This window comes from Chiroxiphia lanceolata, chromosome 6, assembly GCF_009829145.1.
Source record: "Chiroxiphia lanceolata isolate bChiLan1 chromosome 6, bChiLan1.pri, whole genome shotgun sequence".
Taxonomy (NCBI): domain Eukaryota; kingdom Metazoa; phylum Chordata; class Aves; order Passeriformes; family Pipridae; genus Chiroxiphia; species Chiroxiphia lanceolata.
This window is the reverse complement of record NC_045642.1, coordinates 27,883,991-27,905,087: the sequence shown is the minus strand read 5'-3', so window position 1 is coordinate 27,905,087 and position 21,097 is coordinate 27,883,991. Positions and strand designations below refer to the sequence as shown.

At 34.6% G+C, this 21,097-nt stretch overlaps 1 protein-coding gene across 1 annotated transcript in view; it reads left to right on the top strand.

Moving 5' to 3' along the window:
• The window catches only part of TTBK2 (tau tubulin kinase 2), an 85,808-nt gene that overhangs the window by 22,510 nt on the left and 42,201 nt on the right, over positions 1 to 21,097 (top strand). Inside the window, 4 exon segments of the mRNA XM_032689773.1 lie at positions 565 to 712; positions 6,128 to 6,201; positions 7,218 to 7,358; positions 9,700 to 9,804. Of these exon segments, the coding sequence (XP_032545664.1) occupies positions 565 to 712; positions 6,128 to 6,201; positions 7,218 to 7,358; positions 9,700 to 9,804 (468 nt within the window).

Below are 21,097 nucleotides of genomic sequence, written 5' to 3'. Positions count from 1 at the left end.
TAACATTTGAAATGTGTATTCAAAGATAATCTTAGCCATTTCATATAATTTATTGATGTAGCTGTTGTGTGTAAGTTACTTCATATAGTAGAAAATGCTGTCTCTTTTCAGGAGTCCAAGAACTTGTATAACTTTAGTATTCAGTGTGTGCATTTCTGAAAAGTGAAGAAGATGGCATATTTTAAAAATGTCACAATGCACTTGTATTTGAAGGTCTCTGGGTAGTATGTGACTATTTGAGGAAAGACTTTATTCAGCATACTGACAGCTCAGATTCATGCTGGGAATACTAGTGCACTCTTCTATTGTATTACATACAGGAAATTTAGTGCAGATAGAGATCAGGTGTGTTCTCTTTCAAACTGTGGTTAACCATACCTTTGTAGATTATTCAGTAGCTCTTTTATACTGTACTGAAGGATATGATTATGTTACTTTAAAATCTATTTGTAATACAAGAGTGTTTGCAGTATGACAGGCAGTACAAAGAAGGATAGATGTTTTGTTTCTTTTCTTCTACCCTCTTTAAAATATATTTTTGTTCTTTCTCCCTCCCCCATGTAGTTGAGGAAAATAGGAGGTGGAGGATTTGGAGAAATTTACGATGCACTGGACTTGCTTACTCGGGAAAATGTTGCACTGAAAGTCGAATCAGCTCAGCAGCCAAAGCAAGTACTGAAAATGGAAGTAGCTGTGTTGAAAAAGCTGCAAGGTAAGGCTGTACCTTGGATATGCCAGAAGTAGAATGTCAGTGTGTCTTCTTTCAAAAATCATTATAATCTCTTATATAGTTATATTTTGAGCAAATATTTCTCATATTCTGCCGATTACTGCTAAATGGTTATAACAAGTGGAATAGAAGCTCTTTCAGATTCTGAAAGTCTTGCTACAATTAACTTTTTCTTTGATTTGGGATGACATGAAAATAAAATGAAGAATTCTAGTGTCAAAATGGGAAACATTTAAAAAAAATCCCCACGAACAAACATAACCTCCAACTTTAAAGTACTGTAATTGTAGGAAAAAAATACTGACATGTAAAATCCTGAAATACTTTTAGGGATCAGTTCCTTGAATCAGAATTTGAATAGTCACTTTTTATATGCATTTAAATACTTTAATGTCTGAAGCTATCAATACAGAGAAATATGCAATTGCTTCTCCTCATTGCTTTTCACAACATAAGATTATTGAAAGAGCTTAAAGAGAGACTTTTTCTTTAAAATCTTTTGTTTTTAATCTGGAAGATTTTGAATAATACATGTGTTCCTGTCAGCAGCCCAATTTTTCCAAACTCCTGGTTTGAATAAAACAAAATCTGGATGACATATGGTGCTGCCTAATGTACTGTAAAGGTCACACTGCAGCAGTAATTGACAGCTTCTATAGATTCAAGAGGCAAGCATGTCACATGTTATAATGTTAACAAACTACTCCTACGTTGGTCTGTTTAAAGAATTTCACAAAAAAATCTAGTATTATATAATTGAACAAGGAGATTCAAGGACTGCATTTTAGTTTTGATTGAATGTTAGAGTTTCTCGTCCAGAGATGAGTAGCAAATTTCAGTATTGCCAATTGTAAGTTTAGAAAACATTTGTCAGCATTCTTGAAAGAGATTATCTTAAAGATAGTGAGTTTTGAATAACCAAATAACCAAATACTCTGTAACTCCAGAGTTTTTAAATGCTCTGAATTAATTTTTCTTTTTTTTTTTTCTGCACACATGAGCTGGATTCTATTTTTACAAAACCCAGAGTCCTTAAAATGGTATAGCTGAAGCAATAAGGAAAATAGTAGGTCTGAAAGAAAATATTGGACTTTGGTAGCACTACAATGCCAATGTATTTATAAAAATATGACCTTATATATGACTGCATAACTGTAGCTCATTATAAGTTTCTACTGTAAAGAATAGTCGATTTTGAGTTAAGGTGTTAGAAAAATGATTTTTTTCTTAGTAAAAACTTTTTTACCTTTTGAAATATTTTTGAAAAAAATATTTGCTGTAATAATAAAATATTGATATGTGAATAATTGTTGTAGGGCCTTTCAGAAGTTATACTCCCAAAGGAAGACTGAAAGGAACATTATAATTCCTTTAGCAGCCCAAATCTTCCTACAGTAGAGTCTTTGGTTCTGTTGAACCATGGTAAATGTTGCCTAGATAAAAGGAACAGAACAATGAAACACCTGAACAACAGATCCACTGAGACAAATAATCCACATAATATATAAGCTGAACAAATATTTCAGTTATTTGTTTTCTCAGTATTATTTCTTTGAGCAAACAATGATTAGAAGCTTTTATGTAACTGAAACTCAAATTTTGTATGAGGTCTTTAGAAGGAGCTCTTTTGACAACCTCTCTTATGAGTAAACAATCTAAATATATTATTTCTTAGTTTTTATATCTTTTTATTCTGTTGTACAGTTAAAAAAAAACCTAAAAGAAGTTAGTGATCTCATGATAATAACACTAGAAGTGACCTTTAGTCATTGCTGTGGAAGTTCCACACTTAACACCGTTACTGCTCTGGTTTAAGACAGGAAATATTGTAGGTGATCAGGAAAGCAACTACAGGGAAGAAGCAGGTCAAAGGTGAAGCTTTTGCATATATTGAGGTTTATAGTTGGCACAGATAGAGAACTTTATTTTTACATGCACCTATTTTTATCCATACTTAAAGGATTTTTATTAAATAAGGTTATGGTAGAAACCATTTTATGTTTTACGTAAAATCTTTGCTCCTAGGAGCCTTTTCCGCTAATTTCTTTACCTTCCCAAGTTTTCAGTATGGAAAATCTAAAACTTAGAAGTGTAGAGAAAATCAAGAAAAATGGATGAAAATGGGGAGTAGAAAACAATGTTATAATTGTTTCTTGAAGATTAATTTTTTATTAAATGCTTCATTTACCATGTAGAAATTTGTCTTTTTTTGACAATTTTTTTTAATATAGATTCAGAACAGGTGAAATTGTAAACAGTTCTTTTAGGATATTTTTGTAATAACCTTCTAATAGAGTACATCCTCTGAGAACAACTTTTATCTTGTTCTTCTATCCCTTTTTGGCAAGTGTGTGTATGTATTTATGTATGTATATAATTATTTTCCTTTTCTCAAAGGGCTTATGTTCTCTTACTTTCAAGGTGTTCTAGTTACCTTGGACCTAGAGGAAAGAATATAATCGTCATGAAAATCCTTTTTCTTGCAAATAGTTGGAAAGTTTGATCTCTGAATCATATGCAGCGAGAGACATGAGCTGACAGAGTCATTCAGAATTCTCTTGATGTGTAGATCTGATTTAAAAAAAAATTGTACAATTTCTGAGAAAGTTACGAAAAAACAGGCTTTTAGGAAAAAAATAAATAAAGAGGTGTAATATGTCTCAATCAAGCAGAACAGCTCTTCCAGTCTTTACTAGAGGTAGACACGTTCTTAGGATTCTAAACATGCTTTTGAGTGTCTCTGCATTAGAATCTGAAATGAGAACAGCAGTTGGCAGAAGTGCAGGGATGTACTATTTTTTATCATTCTTAACTTTCAGAAATTTTGAAAATTAAAACAGCGTGGTCAATCATTACGTGGGTAAAATGAGTAATAACTTTGTGGGTACAGTACAGTGAACAGTGAAAAGCTTCACAGAAGCTCTTTTAAGATTCTGACCTAGCAAAACATGCTTAAATATGTGAGTAGTTTTATGACTTCTCTCTTAATTATGAAGGAGGGGTATGTTCACTGATGTGGCCATTTATTACAGCTTAGTCATCAATTACATCTTAAATTTTTTTTCCCCTTCTGTCTCGTAGTTAGTGTTGCAGAATACTGTTTAACTCTTTAAGCTCCCTGGTTTTCCTTTTTTTTTTTTAAGAAAAAGAACTCTGCTGCAACAGATGGTTGTTTTGTTTAACCATGTTGTTAGGCCATCTGTTCCCACAGTCAGATGGGAGGAGACAGATTTATCACGTCTCACTCAGTGAGAGTGAGACTCACTCAGTTGGTTTCCGTCTCACACAACCTTACAGACTTCTCCCTCACTCATTTACAGCTCCTGAGCATAGTTTAGTGATGGGCTGTGCTTGGTGTAGGCTCTGGAGCTCACTACAGTGATACGCTGCAGCAGCCTGGGCAATGATGTGTAGGCTTCTTACCCTCCCTAGGAGGTTTTTTAAGGGCATAGTTGTTTGCTGCAGCCTATTACTGTCATCTTCTCCCCCTGCACCCCAGCTGTGTAGCTCACAAGTGTGAGAAAATACTGTTTTCTTGCTGAGGGAAAAGGAATATGTGGAAGGCTCTAGTAGATGTCTGTAGCCCCACTGGAGTGGTGGAGGATCATTCTATTTGAATAAGGTGTACCAGCCTCACTTCTCTTTTCTCTTTCCTCAGGTTTTTATAGAAGTTTAGTTTCCAGAGAATTTACCACACAAACTGAATTGATGCTCCAGTTAAAGTGGAATTTCTCTGACCAAACCACATTTTAGACATTTGCTGAATTTGACAGATAAAATCTGACTAATATACGTTTCTCTGAAGATGTTCCTTCAGCATACCCACAGTGGATGTAAAATGAATCATAAATATTTGAGATGAGACTTCATTAACTGGAAACTGCAGCAATGAATATACAAAATTTCATCTTGACAAATTTGCTACTAAGTCTTTTTTTTTCATAAAATTATACTGTCTGTAATACCACCTGTCTTACTTAAATGAATGGGTGGAAGGAAAAAGTGGAGGAAAAGCAGTGATACTTAATAGCTTAGTACTTATGTATTTGCAGAAATTGTGGAGATTTCTTTTAAAAGAAATTATTTTGGTGAATCCTGTAACATTTTCTTTGTTTAAATGGGCCTACCTGATTTAATTGTACGTGTCAGGAAGCTTCCTGAGGAAGCAATAAACAGTCAACCACTCTTCTGTCAAGTGAAGTGAGAATATTCAGAAGCTATAGGGTCAGGTAGGGTTTTGATGGACCTATGAGTGCAGTAAATGTAGGAGTAGCAAAAAGTCTCCCCAGATCTGTAGCTAGCCACAAGGGTAATTTGAAAAAAAGTAATGGTTTTTTTTGAATTTTTTAATTACCTTTTTCCTTTCACTTTTTTTTTTTTAACTTTTTTTCCCCCCCTTTATGACAGTCTGGTAATCCTAAGGGTAAAGAAATTCATGAAAGAAACCTTAGATGACACAAATTTTACATATCTTTAGTAAGCACCTGAGACCGTCAGCTTTCTATTGGCTGTAGCTTCCACAGTGTCAGAAAGGAAGGTAAATGGCCTGAGGGACTTAAACCCTACAGTTCCCTGTTCTGTCACAGAGTGGGGTCATAAGGGGTTCCAGCTTCTCTCCAAGTCAATGAACACAGGTATCAAAATGACAATGAATTTGTATTCCCCTTCTGTTTCCCTACTGCAGTCTTTGGCTTGCCTTTTTCTCTTTATTTGCTGGGGAGTCTTATGTTTTGACTTACAACTGCAGGATAGTAAGGAGATTATTTTTTACTAGTCTTCATCTCCTCTGCAGTTTGCTCCTAGGACAGGAGGAGGCTTTACAGAAAATCAGCTTAAACAAAACTATAATATTTTTTATTCTGTTTCAGTGTACCTGAGCTGAATTTATCTTTTGTAGCTAAATAACAAAGATCATATTCTAGAAAAAATATGTTAATAAATTGGATTTGTTGAATTATATTTTCTACAGTTTTTTAATACAAAACATAGCCCAACAAGTAACTACTACTGTTCTCTTTTATCACAGCAGCTGCAGCTTATAGAAAAGAGAAGTGGTGGCTTGGAATATTGTCTATAACAAGCTGTCAGCTTTGTAGGAAAATAACCTTCTCAAGTCCAAAATACCTCAAGTTTTTGGACCTTTAGGCATGTTGTCATGCATGTTTTCTTATGGAAGAGTGATGGCTGTGGTAGAGGTTCATATATTATGGGAAAAATCTTTTGTATAATTACAAGTAGAACTAAGTTTGGTTTTACTGCTGTTGAGTTGTGGGGGACTTAGTTTATTGAACATCTCTAAAGAAATATAGCTATCTTTTTAAGTAATTCACTAAGTATTTAAAGGAATAAACCACAGAATTTCATTATTAGTGGCTAATTTGCTTCTTTTTCTCTCAGGAAAAGATCATGTCTGTAGATTCATCGGATGTGGACGGAATGATAGATTTAACTATGTGGTCATGCAGTTGCAGGTCAGTGTATCAAACAGAGCTCAATGTTTGCTTGTGTGTTTTGGTTTATTAGCCAAGCATATATGAAAATACTAGTAAAATTTTAGAGGATGCCTAACAAAAAAATACCCCAAAGATCATGAACGTGTAGTAGTGAGCAAACCTAAATTGAGCATATCCTTTTATCTTTATCCTTTTATATCCTTTCCATAATTCCATCAAAAAGGAGAAAACTTGCATCCTGAGAAAGACCTGACTTTATGAAGAGTGAACTGTGATGTCTTCTAAGATACTTTACATTCAAGTCTTCACTTGAAGATAGTCTAAAATGTATTATATTTGTCTCTGCATTTTGATGACTTTTTTGATAAAAGTGAAAAAAATACCCTTTGCACATAAAAGAAAACACTTAATTCACTTTCCTGAAAGACTTGTTCCTGTAAAAAGGGATAAAACGGGTGATTAACACTGAAGGTTATGGGATTATTGTCCTTTGTCATCTTGGTGAATATGAATACTAGGAAAAGTGTGCTCTAATTCATACTGTTGATCATCTGTTATTTTGGCAGACCAACAGTTTTGTGATGTCATGGGGTTGCATTTCCTACATAGTATATTTTTCATCTATTCAGTATAATGTGTAATTAAATTATGTACTTTTCCTTGAATAGGTGAGTGTAAAGAAGTCTTTGTGAGCGTTTTTTCAGTGGTTTTTTTTCAGGTGTGACACTGATATAATGTTAACTAATAGTGTTTGTACTAGTCTTCTAGTAGAGATTAGTTTGTTCTATGTATTTAGGAGTAGAGTGATACTAAGATTCATATTTTCAAAAACAGATTCTAAATTTAGTGTTGGAGATACTCAGGGATATATAGTCATTACATTTAGGTGAAATGTGTTATCCTTGAATGTTAAATAGGTATTGAGAGTATTCCATGGTTAACCATGAACAGCTAAAGAAGTAGGAAGACTTTACACCATTTGTGAATCTTGGCTTTAGTATTTTTTTATGAAAATGTCCCTTTGATTTAATCAGGGTCGGAACTTGGCAGATCTGCGTCGGAGCCAATCTCGAGGAACATTCACCATTAGTACCACTCTGCGGCTTGGGAAGCAGATTTTGGAATCTATTGAAAGTATTCATTCTGTGGGATTCCTGCACAGGGACATAAAACCAGTAAGTCTGCCCATTAAATCAAAACAGGCAAGTAAGATGTGGTCATTAGATGGCTGCATAAATAAGGATAGGTTCTATACTAGATGCTAAAATGCAAAAATTACAGAAAATTGAAGGTTAAATCATCAGATAGGACAGATTTTTTCCTATTAATTAATGTTGGAATGCAACAACAGTAACTTTGGTCCTTGTCATCATTGTCCCCAGTTAATTTAGGCCTCCGTGCAATTTTCTGTAGTTAAAACTTCCAACTCTTATCTGCAGCATCATGTAATCAAGAGTATTTGCCATGAGATATCATATAATGTGTTTGACTAATGGCAATTAATACTGTCATATAATAAATCTAAAAGAATAGATACTAACTGCAGGGTGTATTTATAAGTCATTCAATAGCAATCTTTTTGTATTTAATATATTCTTAACAAACAAGAAAAGGAAGGACAGACAGTAAGAGAAAACTATTTTTTTTATTGTGCAATTCTAATAAAATCTGTTTTCAACATGCCACGAGGATAGTGCCTTCCTGATAGTATCAAGCTTTTGTTCTTACTATTTTTCTGGTTTTGACTTTATTCCTGAAATTGCACCACCTCTTTTTAATATTGCTGTGTATTTAAGATATGACTAGAACTCTGAACTGTCAAAATTTGCAAATGAGAAAAAAATGAGAAAAAAATAAGCAAATCTTGTGTTTTCTAATAGAAGCACATATGGCTGGTTGTATCTGACATATATAGCTAAACTTCTGTCAACTGAATGATGCTTACCTAAAACCTCTGATTAGTTTCTGTGCATTAGGAAATTTTCATTTTCATCACTTCTTCCTGGCAACTCTTTATAAAACTTGTATTCTCCCTGAACCATCTGCATTTAAGACTTCATTTAATAGGGAAAGGGCATAGAGGCAGTGAATGTCAAGTGAAATAGGTGAGAAGAACTTAGCTGGAGCTCAAAAATTTGATGATGAAAGCAATTCAAGTTTTGAATGGGAAATGTGTTCCCTTATGGCTGGCAGGATGGATTGGGGACATCTTATTGTCTAGCTGTATCTTGGTGGAGTTTGTGGGCTCAAATAGGATGAAAATGGAGAGTTTGATCAGGGGAAGGAAAAAAAACCCCAAAAGTTTAAAGGTTGAGAGAGAATAAACAGCACTATGAGGTAATATATTAGATTCATAAAAGAAGTAACTTTTCTTCCCCTTTACAAGTTATGTTGTGACTCACAAATGCAAAAGAAGACATGATTGCTTCTAATATGCAGTTTTCATGGCTTGAAAATACAAGTTCTTTTATTCTTTTGTTATTCTTCTTCTAGACAGATTATATGCTAAAAGCAAGCTTTGAGCTGAAATCTTGAAGTCCTTGGTTGATTTTTTTTTCTCGTGATCAATTAGGCAATGCTGAAATTCTGTTCCATTTAAGAATAGTGTTGATCACACTCAATTCATAGTTTTGATTGGTTTTTACCCTCAACTGTAGACAGTGAAGCAGTTTTGAATTTCAGATTTACTAGTACTGCTGTTTCACTTAATGGAAAAAGAGGTTTTCCTAGGGTTAATTGTGTTAAACTTCCGGTTTGCTCAGGTGTGTGGTTTCAATTCTATTTCACAGAACTTAGTTTTTAGCTCTATTTTTTTTTTTTTATCATGTAATCCATTTTAAGGGGATTTGATGGGGAGAGACTTGAGACTAATTCAACCAACATGTTCCAGCATCATAGTGGTGGGGTTTTTTAAAGGGCTAACACGGAATGTTAATCCTTAGGGCAAATAAGAAAATTTACTGAAGCTTTTTAGAATTAATTGCCTATGTAAGTTTTCACTGACTTTCCACTGTTTTCACTGTTTGGTCGGTCTTGTTTGTCGTTTTTCTGTGCTTGTTTGTCTGATTTTTTTAAAGCTGGTTCTTTCCCCATCCGTGGAAGGAAAAGGCTGTTTGCACCCATATTTTGTATTCTGCATATACGATATTAGTGCATTTGTTTAGATGAATTTGTTGGCAATTTGGTTGGTAGTTTTTTGTGATGTCCAAATCAATATATGTGAGTGGGTGACATGGTTCGAAAATGCTTGCTAGAAGTTAATATATTCTAAGTGACAAAGTAAGATGACAATCTTGTCAGACAATATAGCCCACTGTTCAGATGTGCTAAGTTGGATGTCTGTTTTTCTTAACAAGGTTTTCTTCAAATTTAATGGGAGTTTGATAAAAGTGAAAATATGGAAGGAAGGATGCAGAAGTAGAATTTTCTATGATTGTGTTACTGCATTAATACATGAACATATTGAAACCTGTGTCTATGTCTCTATTCTCTCTCTGTGTTTGTTTTTCTTCCTAGTCAAACTTCGCAATGGGACGTTTTCCTAGCACCTGTAGGAAGTGTTATATGCTGGATTTTGGCTTGGCACGGCAGTTTACCAACTCATGTGGGGATGTCAGACCAGTAAGATTTTTTCACAGTTGAAATTCGAATACTTGAATGTGGTAGTATGCTCTCTTTTCTTCTGGAGAAGTATGGGAGTTCCACTGACCTGGTAACTCTTCTGAGCTTGACAAACACTATTCCAGATCAGAAATGCCATGTGATTTATTGATTATGTTAAAAGACAGGCAGTTGGGAATGATTCAGGTTCTGATTTTTGGCTTGAGGAAGAGGTGTACATCTATGATTTCTGGGATAATCTGTCAGGTTTTCATTAATTATCACAGTAATATACCAGAACTGAATTTCACTTGGTATTGTATATTGCGTTTAAAAAAACCCAACAACTATGAGGAGAAAAAAAATAAAAGTCAGACACTAAAGCGAATCTATATAATCTTCTGAAAGTGAAAGTCTGAATAATTAAAACAGTGATAGGACACTAATTATAATATATATGAAGACATAATTAAGTGTAGTTACTGTATTCTAAATGCAAACAATCTGAAGAAAATTGTAGATAAAAGCATATCAATGAGGAAATTACAATTTTAAGTACAATGGAGTCTCCCTAATTCACTGATGGGCAGTTAATTTTGTTAATTTCAAAGTTTGAAAATGAACAAGTCGGGCCATGGTACATGGTGATGTTTTAAAGAAACATATTTTCTTTATTAAGCTATTTTAGTTTTCATTTTGATGGTAATACTGACTAATGTACTAGTCAATATTGTGCAGCATATTTATAAATATGATGTGAGTGATAGAAGACATCTCTACAGGATTTTCACTTTTATTTTGCCTAAGAAGTTGGGAAAGTGGCAGATTTTTTTGTGCAGATTATGAGGTATGTGAATTAGTAAGGTAAATTAGTGGGGTTCTGCTGTACTCTATTCCTTCAGCCATAATGCTGGACACTGCAATGAAAGCAAAGAGCAGGGGAGACCAACAGAGTGGCTGCTGCTGTTGGAAAGGTGAGCTAAACATTTTAAGTAGTTTTACTTCTCTTTTATTTTATTATTTCTCGGTGTTCTTGTCATGTTCTGTATGTTTGGCTGCTTCTAATGTTTTTTGAGCTGACCTGTAATTTCAAAGAGAAAACAATTCCCAAGTTTCTGTATATATACACACACCAATGGTAGCATTTTCAGAAACAAATAGGTGATAACAACAGAAAATTCAATATTTCTGCTGTTCCTTCTTTTGTAAAAACTCACCTGTTGCCTTTTGTTTTTCATTGCAGTGCCCTACAATGTAACTGAAGTAATTCTTCAATTTAAGTTGTTTAGAATTTTTTGACAGCGTAACCCATATTTATAGATTGGAGTGGTGGTGGGGAGAAAGACTGGTTTTGTTTGTATGTCATAGTTCGAAATGACTATTGTGTAGAGAGCACCCATATTGTTGGCATTGCTTACTAATAAAATTTGTTAATATTTTCATTAAATGTGCTATGTGCTTCTCCTTAAGGCTATCCTTCTAAGCTTCATTAGTTTTGTTCAGCAGATCCTGCAAATACCCCAGGACAATGTAAAAGCATGTTCTTCAAAAACATAGTACTCTATTGGTAAAAACCAGTTCCATAGTTAAAGCTGACTGGTTGACTATTAGCTTTTTATAACCCTAATTTTACTTTCCCTGTTAAACTGTCTTTATCTCAACCCATGAGTTTTCTAGTTTCTTTGCTTTTGATTCTCTCCCCATCCTGCTGGGTGGACGGGTGGCTGTATGGGGCTTGGTTGCTCGCTGAGGTTCAACCACAGGAGGCTTTTGTTTCTTGTTTGTTAGAGACAAGTTTGATTAGATTGTCTAAAATGACCTTTGGTTTGCAGCAGCCAGATAACAGTAATACTGATTTTGAAAGGAAAAAATAAAACTTCAAGGAGATATATTCTAATTCATCCACCAAGAGTATGATGGAATCTAGGAAACTGCTGCTGTAGGTATTAATGTCATCTTAATTCTCACATTTTTGTATCCATCAGAATCCCTTTTTCATGAAAAGCTTAAGCTTTTGAAGTCAGTAAGCAACAGCAGTTTTCATATGAACTACTGCTGCAGGATGCACTGATTTTTACATAACAAATAATTAAGAAGGGAACCAAATATTTCATGTGAATCATCAGTTAGGTTTTCCTTGTTTATTAACTTGGGGGCTTAGCCAATGAAATGTTATTTGGGTCATCCATTCCATCTGACTCAAGCTTTCAATATAAAAGAGGGCATGAAGTTAAAGAGCAGGTGAATTCCACCAGTTTTTCAAACTCAGCATACATTGCTATAAACTTAGAAGCATATGTTTTGTGTTTATAAAAACTAGTATCAAATTTTCTCCTTATTCTTCCAGGTTTCCCTGGTACTTCTGTTTTTGCCTTTTTTGCTTTTTTACATAAGCTTCTTTTCCCCCACTGCAGCTGAAATAGCCTTTAAAGCCTCTCTCTAGAATTATATAATTTCTTCATTCAGTGATATCAGAACTCTATTTCAGAAAACAATGAAATAATACATTTCCTGTGTATTTCCCAAATATTTTAGTTGTAGCTGTCTTTATTCCCTTCTCTACAAAGGAAGTGCACTTTCTAAGTCTTCTTTTTACACTGTATAGGTAGTAATCTGTTGTAAACTTAGTGAAGAGGGTTAGAATTGGTTATAAATGTAATACAATAACTGTTAGAAAAGGACTAATCTTTTCTGGTATTCCATAATCATTATCCAGACTGTGATTTTAAAATCAGCATTTTCTTTATGGGAAAATATTACCCCACTTTATAAACAGGGGTAAGAGTTCATTTCAGGAAATTAAGGAACATTTTGAGGGACAATTTTACATAATGAAAATATGTTCAAGGTTTATTAGTCTGCCCCAGTGTCTGAACATTCAGTCTAAATGTAATACCTTTATTGGTCATCTTAAAGACCCAGAGGTTTTACATTCTCTTGGGTTATTCAGTCAGCACAGACAATTTCCCATTTGTTCCACGTATTAACCTTAAAATTAATTAGTTGCAGTTTTCTTATTATAGTGTCATTTTACTACAGTGATCTACTTCAGTTGGTGAATCTTCAAAACTGAAAGGAAAATAGATTAACATAAAATCTAAAGCAAAACCAAAGCTTTGCACACGTTTTCACGCTACAAATAGTTCTTTCTCAGAAATACTACTGGATAATACAATATTTTTAACTGCTGATTTTGAAATAGATTAATTTCAACAAAGTTGTCCTGTCTTACAGCTGTCTGAATGACTCTTCTTGTGAGGAGCTAACTTTCAAAGAGAGAGGGATATGTCTGTTGAATCTCAGTAATAAGACATTTGTAAAATGTATGAATATATTGAAGACAGTAGAGAAGTGCTGCAGTTCATTGTTGTATGATCTGACATTATAACCTGGTTAGAGCGTAAAAGGCTGAAACAAACACTTATTGCAGCTTGTAAGTTTCTGAATGATGAAAGCAAAGTAATGACAAATGCGTATCATAGTGTTGCTTGGAAGGGTGTAGAATAATTCATACTTGTTTAAAAAGGACAGTGTATGTAATTTTATATTTTCTATTCAATTTACTTAACCTTGTTTTATTAACTAAAGAACTTGAAGTCTCACTTAAATATGTCATAAAAACTTAAAACTTTTCAGCCAAGACCTTAAATGCAAATGGCATATGCTAGATGTAGGTAGTACCATCATTATGTGTCTTAGAGTGCAGATGAAATGTATCTATTGTGCCACATCGTTGCTTCAAGAGCAAATAGAAAAAGGTATAACTCGTGCAGATAAGGTCTTTGGAAATGTGTTCGGTCTATTAACATATAGTTCAGTATTTACAGTGGGTAGGTTTGGATCTGGGTTGGTTTGTTTGTTTTTCCTGTTCTTTGATTTGTACTCATTGAAGATCTGGAGGTTTAGGTTGGATATTAGGAAAAGGTTCTTCACCCAGAGTGTAGTTGGTCACTGACACAGGATCCTCAAGGAGGTCACAGCACCAAGCCTGAGAGAGTTCAAAAAGCTTTTGGATGATATTCTCAGGCACATGGTGTGACTCTTGGGGATGGTCCTGTGCAGGGCTAAGGGTTGGACTCGATGGTCCTTGTGGGTCCCTTTGAACTTTGCATGTTCTGTGGTTCTGTGATGTTTTGACCAATTATACTTTTGTGAAAGCTTGAACAGTGTTACATGTGTAGCTGGGAATGGGATGAAGAATATGGAAAATTGGATAATAGTATGTGTGTGTATAGGCTTCTGAAACTGAATTTTACATGTTAGGGACATTATTAGGATGCAGGTATTTGGGGTAGACGTAGAATTAAATGATAGAGCGGAAGTTGCTAAGGAAACCCTGATGGGTAGGAGGAGCCTTGTCTGGTGAGGGAAAAGATTGGAAGAGAGAAAATTTAGTGTGGGAAGGAGAATAAAAACTTCTGGGGATGATGTAGGCTTTTGAAAGAAAGAAGGATGAAATTTGGACAAGCAAATACATTGTTGGAGAGAGGAAGCCAACAATTGAATTGATAGTGTAGATAAGAATGGATTACTCCAAAGCAGGGTAATTAGAATTTAATTGTGGGGAGACTCTAATCATCAAGCAAATACATTTAGCAGGATGCAAATTTAGTATATTTATGAGATTCATAGTCTGCTGTTTATTGCTTTTCGAGAGTGCAATACCTACCATTTTGTTTGCCACTGTCTTAGAGATAGCCAAAGTAAATAGTACTAGCATCTGTTTGTTTGGTTTTTTTTTTTTTTGAGACAAAGAATAAATGATTCTTTTTGGGTGTAAACCTAACTTCATACAGCCTTCAATTTCTGTGTCTCTATTTACATGGTGAAAATGGAAAGTGAGGGTGTCAGCTGTGGTACAGAAATAGAAAACCTTGAGGGACAAAATCTGAAGGACATTTGCATTCTTAACATCATCAGTACTGCAGATAGCAGTTGTCATCACTCTTGTTTTAAAGTGAACATTAGCCACAGCTGTTCTTTGAGGTACTATTAAATTTAATATAAAGAAAGCAAAATAAAAGAAAAAAAGAAGCTGATGGTCTTTGCTGTTAGAGAGATTAACCTTTGAAAAATAATTTTAGGTCATAATTCTTTAAAAATCTACAAATTCGAATGTAATGTATTATCACAGGCCTGAGTTTTGTGGTCTTTTATTCGTGTGGATTGCAAATTCTAAATAACTACATTGTATTTGTTTTACAAAGAAGATAGTGTAACATATGCAAGCTGATGTGACAAAACTAGGGAGTACCAATTAAAAACCTATCCACGAGTAGGTGGTGTTTAGATAAAACCTTTTTATCTCAAACATCAGTGTTTTTCTACTCAGTATACATGTTTCACTGATTGGCAGGCTAGAGAATTGTTCAGATCAACAGCCAATCCCCTTTGTCTGATGATTTGGACTCACCAAAGGTAATTGAAGGAGAAAACTCCTTTTTGTTCGATTTGTTTCTTAGCTTGAAAGGTGGGCTTCCTCTTTGAGAGTATCCTGATTAGTGGGTTGAAATGTGTTCTGAGGAGACTCTTTTGTGTATGGAACTGTTGTATTTTTGATAAATAAGGCTTTTTAGGTCAAAGGGAGAGTTAGCCTATGACTGCATTCCTCATCTCCCCACCTTTCTCCTGTCCTTCCCAATGACTAGATTTTAGGTCATCCTTCAGTTGTTATTTAAACAAAACAAAGAGCTTCATCAGAGTTCTCACCATCATAGGGTTTTTTTTAACGTGACCTTAATTTCAAGTGTCTAAATTTTTCTGTATTTATTTGCAAATAAGTAAAAAAATAAAAATTGCATTATTTTTAACATACATTAAGGAAGTTTACAGTATTTTACATCGAACTCTACAGTTTGTTATTTTTTTTTTAGCCTGGAAATTTGAAATCTTAAACATTACCAAGCTGGGAATTCCTGCTTTGAGAACAACTAGAAAATGTAGTGCTGTTTTTTTCTGGTATGTTTTGTATTAAAGCAGTCACAAAACTTACTCTCTGAACACTGACAAAAGTATTCCAATCCAAAGATGATAGCATATGGACCTAAATTTTCTGAGGCATTACTCACGCTTTTTACTGGTGACCTGTCAGTAACAAAAATTGTCTCTGACTTCTACTAAAGCAGAAGATACACCAGCTGCTGTACAGTCTGACCGTCAGAAAAATGCAGTGAAAGCAATTGTGAATGCAAATGTTTAGGTCTTTTTATTGTCTAGGGAAACAGTTACAAATCTGTTCAGATCAAACAATGAATATATTATTCTATTCAGGTGGTTATGTACAAAATCAGCTCAGTACTCTTTGCCTTTCTTCAGTGCCCTCAGGTTCCGAGGATTTCCAGCAAATTTTGTCTTCAAATTTCACTTTAGGGTGACAGGTGGTGTCCTAGAAATATCCTTTAAGAAGCTGAATTCTTAAAAAAAAACCCCAAACAAACACAAAGCCCCAAACAAACAAGAACCAATAAAAAAAAATGAAAACAACACCCCCCCAAAAACCCAACCCAAGCACAGAATGCTGCACAGAAATGTGTTGGTAGATAACAAAGCAGAGCATTGTATCTATTTTGAAAGCTTTGGAAGTCTATTGTTCTTCAGTTAAGTACAGGGAGTGAAAGTATAATTTCCTTGTATATTCGTATTTTCATTTTGTTTTTTGCTTGCGAAAATTTGGGAATGGTTATACATTTGATTTGCATGATGTTTCTTTTTAATAATATTCTGGATTTTCTTGGTTGCTGAGCAAGACTAGAGAATACCTCCATCTTATTCTGCCTTACCTCCTGTCATCTTGGCAGAAGAATTGCAGATTGTTTATTTCTGTGTTTGGAAGAGAACATTGTTTTTATGGTACTGAAAGAGTGGAAGCTATATTCATTAAATGCTTTTTATGATGGGAAAAAAGGTGGGATAGTGGGATTTTAAGAACTGGAGGAGCAATAGTGAAGCTACACTGCTGTAAGCAAAATGATCACTGCAAATCTTTTGTCCTCTTTGAAGGCAATTTGGATTCACAGACTGTTTAAAGATGGATTGCTTATATATGCTTCTCAATGTTCTTTTCAAGTAAATGCTTTTATAGCAAACATTGATATAACGTTAAGAAAAAAAAGACTCAGAAGTGGTCCACAGATAGTATTGACTAAAACTGGTGCAGTTTTCTTTGTTTGCCTCAGTGCCAGGATTTGTGTTAGTAACTACTGAATGATACCTTGACTGCATGAATTTATTATAAGTAAGAGTCTGTATACTGGAAATTGTTCAAGAATAGTTACTGAACATTGCATTCAGATTAAAATTTGGATTGAAATGAGACCACCTATTAAGTTTGATTGGCAGCCCTTTGGTCAACTTCAGAGAATTGTGCTATTGATCAGGTTTTGGTTTTAGTTAAAGATACACTGTTTCTTTAGCAGTTCCTTGATGCATCTCTGTTTGGAGTGACAGATTGAAGCAAAATCCGAGGACAATTAGGAAATGTTTATGAGTACATTATTAAATGGCAGTGGATTACATAGAAAATTATTAAATAGTACAAAAATGTTCCAAGGAGTCGTTTCAATTCTTAGCGCACCACATCAAGCATATTATAAATAATTGGCTAAAATATGTTAACAGGTCTAAACAGACTTCTCTTCCATACTGTTGAAAGCCTGGTACTGCAGGGTCCACGTCATTTTGTGAAATGTACTGTTCAGTGGTTGTTTCATCCTGTTGAGGAGCATTTTGTTGCTAGCATTTACCTTATGCTGTCTTTTCTCAGTCGTGTTCTCTCTCAGTTCCTAACAGTACGTTACACAGGGATATGATTAGTTGAGGATTGCATGTGTGCACCCAAACAAGGAAAATCATACTTATTTTTCCACTTGAAATACTTTCATCTTCCTCAGCTGTACTACTTGTCTCATATTTAACATGTATTGTCATTTAAATGTAAAGTGCAATTTTTGAGCTCCTTTTCTTCATTTCATTTTTACCTGCAAGTTGTAACTAAATCTTATTATTTGCTCACTGAAACTTTTGTAAACTTCTCTAAAATTTATCCACAAGCCTTCTCCCTTCTGATAAAATTTTCGTCGGTCCTTAGGTTATTTGCTTACCAGTTATTGCAACAACTTCTCTTTAGCCTCCTCCTTGCGCTGATACTCTTGTGTGAGTAGAGTTTACTGGAGTCATGTCTCATTAACTACTGTGCTCATACACTGCTGTGTAGTTAGGCTGCTGTTGTCCTGGCTGCAATTGAGGAACGTGACAAAGAAGTGTTTCTGTAGGTGCTATGTTACTATACATGTTATGTCACAAAGAACAATTTGAACCTGACAATATTCCTGTTTTATCATTTTCTTAACCTGTTTTTGAAAAACACAAGTACTTGAGTAGTTCAGCACACATTCTCAAGCTTAGCATGGAGGTACCCTATGATGTGGAGCTAGAGCTACGTGACTATTCAGGCATGGCATGAGAAGCTCTCAAGAGCCTTCCAGTTCTCCCAAAGGACTAGTCTGCTCCAGCTCAGCAAAGGATTCTCTTCGTTACTGCTCTACCAAACTGATAACACCATCGTTCTCTCCTCCTTGCTGTCACAGAAAGATTCAAACTATGGGAAGGGTGATAGTCAAGTGCTGGAACAGGCTGCCCAGAAGTCACCATTCCTGGAGATATTTAAAATGTGTGGATGTGGCACTTGGGGATGTGGTTTAATGATGGACTTAACAGTGCTGGATTAATGGTTGGACTCAATGATCTTAGAGGTCTTTTCCAACTAAATGATTCTATGATAGAGGAAGAAAAACATGTTAATAGGTTCCTATCCTTATAATAGCCCCCAGAGGCTTTTACACACGGAAATACTTCAGAGTAGACTATTTATACTTTATTTCTTCGAGTGAACGCGCCATTATCTTGCAACAGAATTGTTTGGAACAAGGAAGTGACAAAAAATTACTTTTCCTCCTCATCAGTTGCCTAAAAGCTATGATATACTGGACACCTCTGCACTAATGGTTACAAAGTAAAGACCTGTGCGTGAGAAGTTCCCAGGAGGAAATGTCTGTAACTGGGCAATCCTAAATTCAGATTTTTAAAAATTTCTTCAGTGTTTATCTAACAAAGGCAGAAATGAGTGTGAAGAAGCACTGAACACATGGAATCACGGAATGGTTTGAGTTGGAAGAGACCTTAAAGATCAGGTAGTTCCAATCTCCCTGCTGGGGGTGGGGATACCACTCACTAGACCAGGTTGCTCAGGGCCATATCCAGCCTAGGCTTGAACACTTCCAGGGATGGGTCATCTACAGCCTCTCTGGGCAACCTGTTTCAGTGCTTCACCACTCCCTGAGTAAAGAATTTCTTCTAAACAAAGCTAAACTTCTTTCAATTTTTCACTGTTACGAGCTTTCCGTGAACATAGAGCAGGTATCTAATCATGAATTTTGAGACCAGCCTCCTAAACAGCCACCTCTCTTTGCTTCTCTTCAGCACTTTGTGCAAGAATTCAAGAGCTGGGACTGTAAATAAGTAATAGATTTGTACTGAACTTGCTGTAAATCAGCAGAAAGACATAGAATGAACAAGAATTCATAAGCAAAGAAATATTTAAAAATGTTAGTGTGTAAATCTTAATTTATTTGAATAATGTTGTTGCACCGATTGTGTGTTTTGCAATTAGCAAAATCAGTTCAGCTATTACGGCACAAATAAATGTAAAAGAAGGAGCAATAGGCACATATGTGATGTAATTCAGCTGCCAAATTAGAATGCAGTAAGCTCCTGAAATTAGAGTTGAAAACTATTTACTGTATGTTCTTTGTTTGTAAAATAAATATTTTTATTAATAAATAATGATTCAAAAGTAGTGTTGGAAGAGATGGCTGGAGTAATTTTTTGGAAACCTGACTATCCCTTCCTATGATAGCCCACTTCTGCCTTTCCATGTTTATTAAATTAAATTTTGTACCTTTTGCTAAAGAAATGATCTAAAGAACAAATATTTTTAGAACTATGTTTTCAGTTTTTGTTTACTGAATTTGCATCAGTCAGACTACATTATATATACTTTTGGAAATAGATGAGGTTTGCAAGATTCCATTCTAAATTCTGAACTAAGCATTTGATAGTTGATAGCTTTTTAAAGAGTAGACTACTTGAAAAAAAAAGCTTGTTTCAGTAAATGGAGTTCCGCTGAAGAGTCTAAGATGACATATTACAGCATTATATTTTCTTTAAAACTTTCAGTTCTATAGAAAAGAAATTACTGTATAATATCACAGTCATTCAGTGCAAGATGTAAACATATAAGGTCTTTTTTCAAAAGGCTATACATACTCCTTTAATTTTTTCTCTTATGTCCTCTAAGTCATCAAAGACTGGAACCTACTTACTGTACAAGGTTGGTTATTTGCTGAAGAGACTAAGTCAAGAGCCCTTTGTTTAACTGGTATGTAAGTAATCTGCATGAGTTGAAAGAATTATGACATTAGTCATTTGAGGTTCCATTTCTGAATTAGTGATAATTTTATAGGGAAGACAAGGGAGTTAGTTTGGAGAGATTTGTGCAGACATTATTTTTAATAGATTACAATAACTATTAAACTGTTAGGTTTCAAAAGTTTTTGAAGTAGTGCATTGCTGTGATACATGTACCAGTGACAGATCTATGCAGCATAATGATATATCTGTGTTACACCTACCAGTGTAACACTAATTATTGTCTGCCATAACCTCCTTCAAGGACACAGAGGGATATTACTTAAGGCACAATCTTATAGAGTATATATGTAGCATTTTCAGCATCCACTGAGCATGATCCTTGCAAGTTTGGTTGTATTACTGACACACAGACAGCTGATGTCTAGTGTGCGATAGTACAAGGTCAAAAAGACAGTTAGTTAATGCAAAAGATGAAAAAAGAGCATTATCAATTGACTTAGTGACAAAAGTAGAATGGATATATGAATTTCATTGTAACGTGTCAATTGAATAATCTTGCAACAATTAAATAAAAAACTTTAGAAAATCATGTGTGGTTATTTGTTTGAGAGTAAGATTCCTTGTGACCTGGCGTTTGGGGTAAAAAATAAAATAGAATACACAATATTAATGTCCTGCCTGAAGGAACAGTTGAGAAATAGTTGAGATATGAAAAATGATTATAATAAAATACTTTGTAACTGTTAGGGTCTATTGGTTTTTTTTTCCTACTTTCCTATAGTGTGCAGAATACTGATATTGTTTCCAAACAATCATTAAACAATTTAACTTAGAAATTTAATTTAAGCAGTCTGAAATGTCCTGTATAGCTGTTCTGTATTCTGAT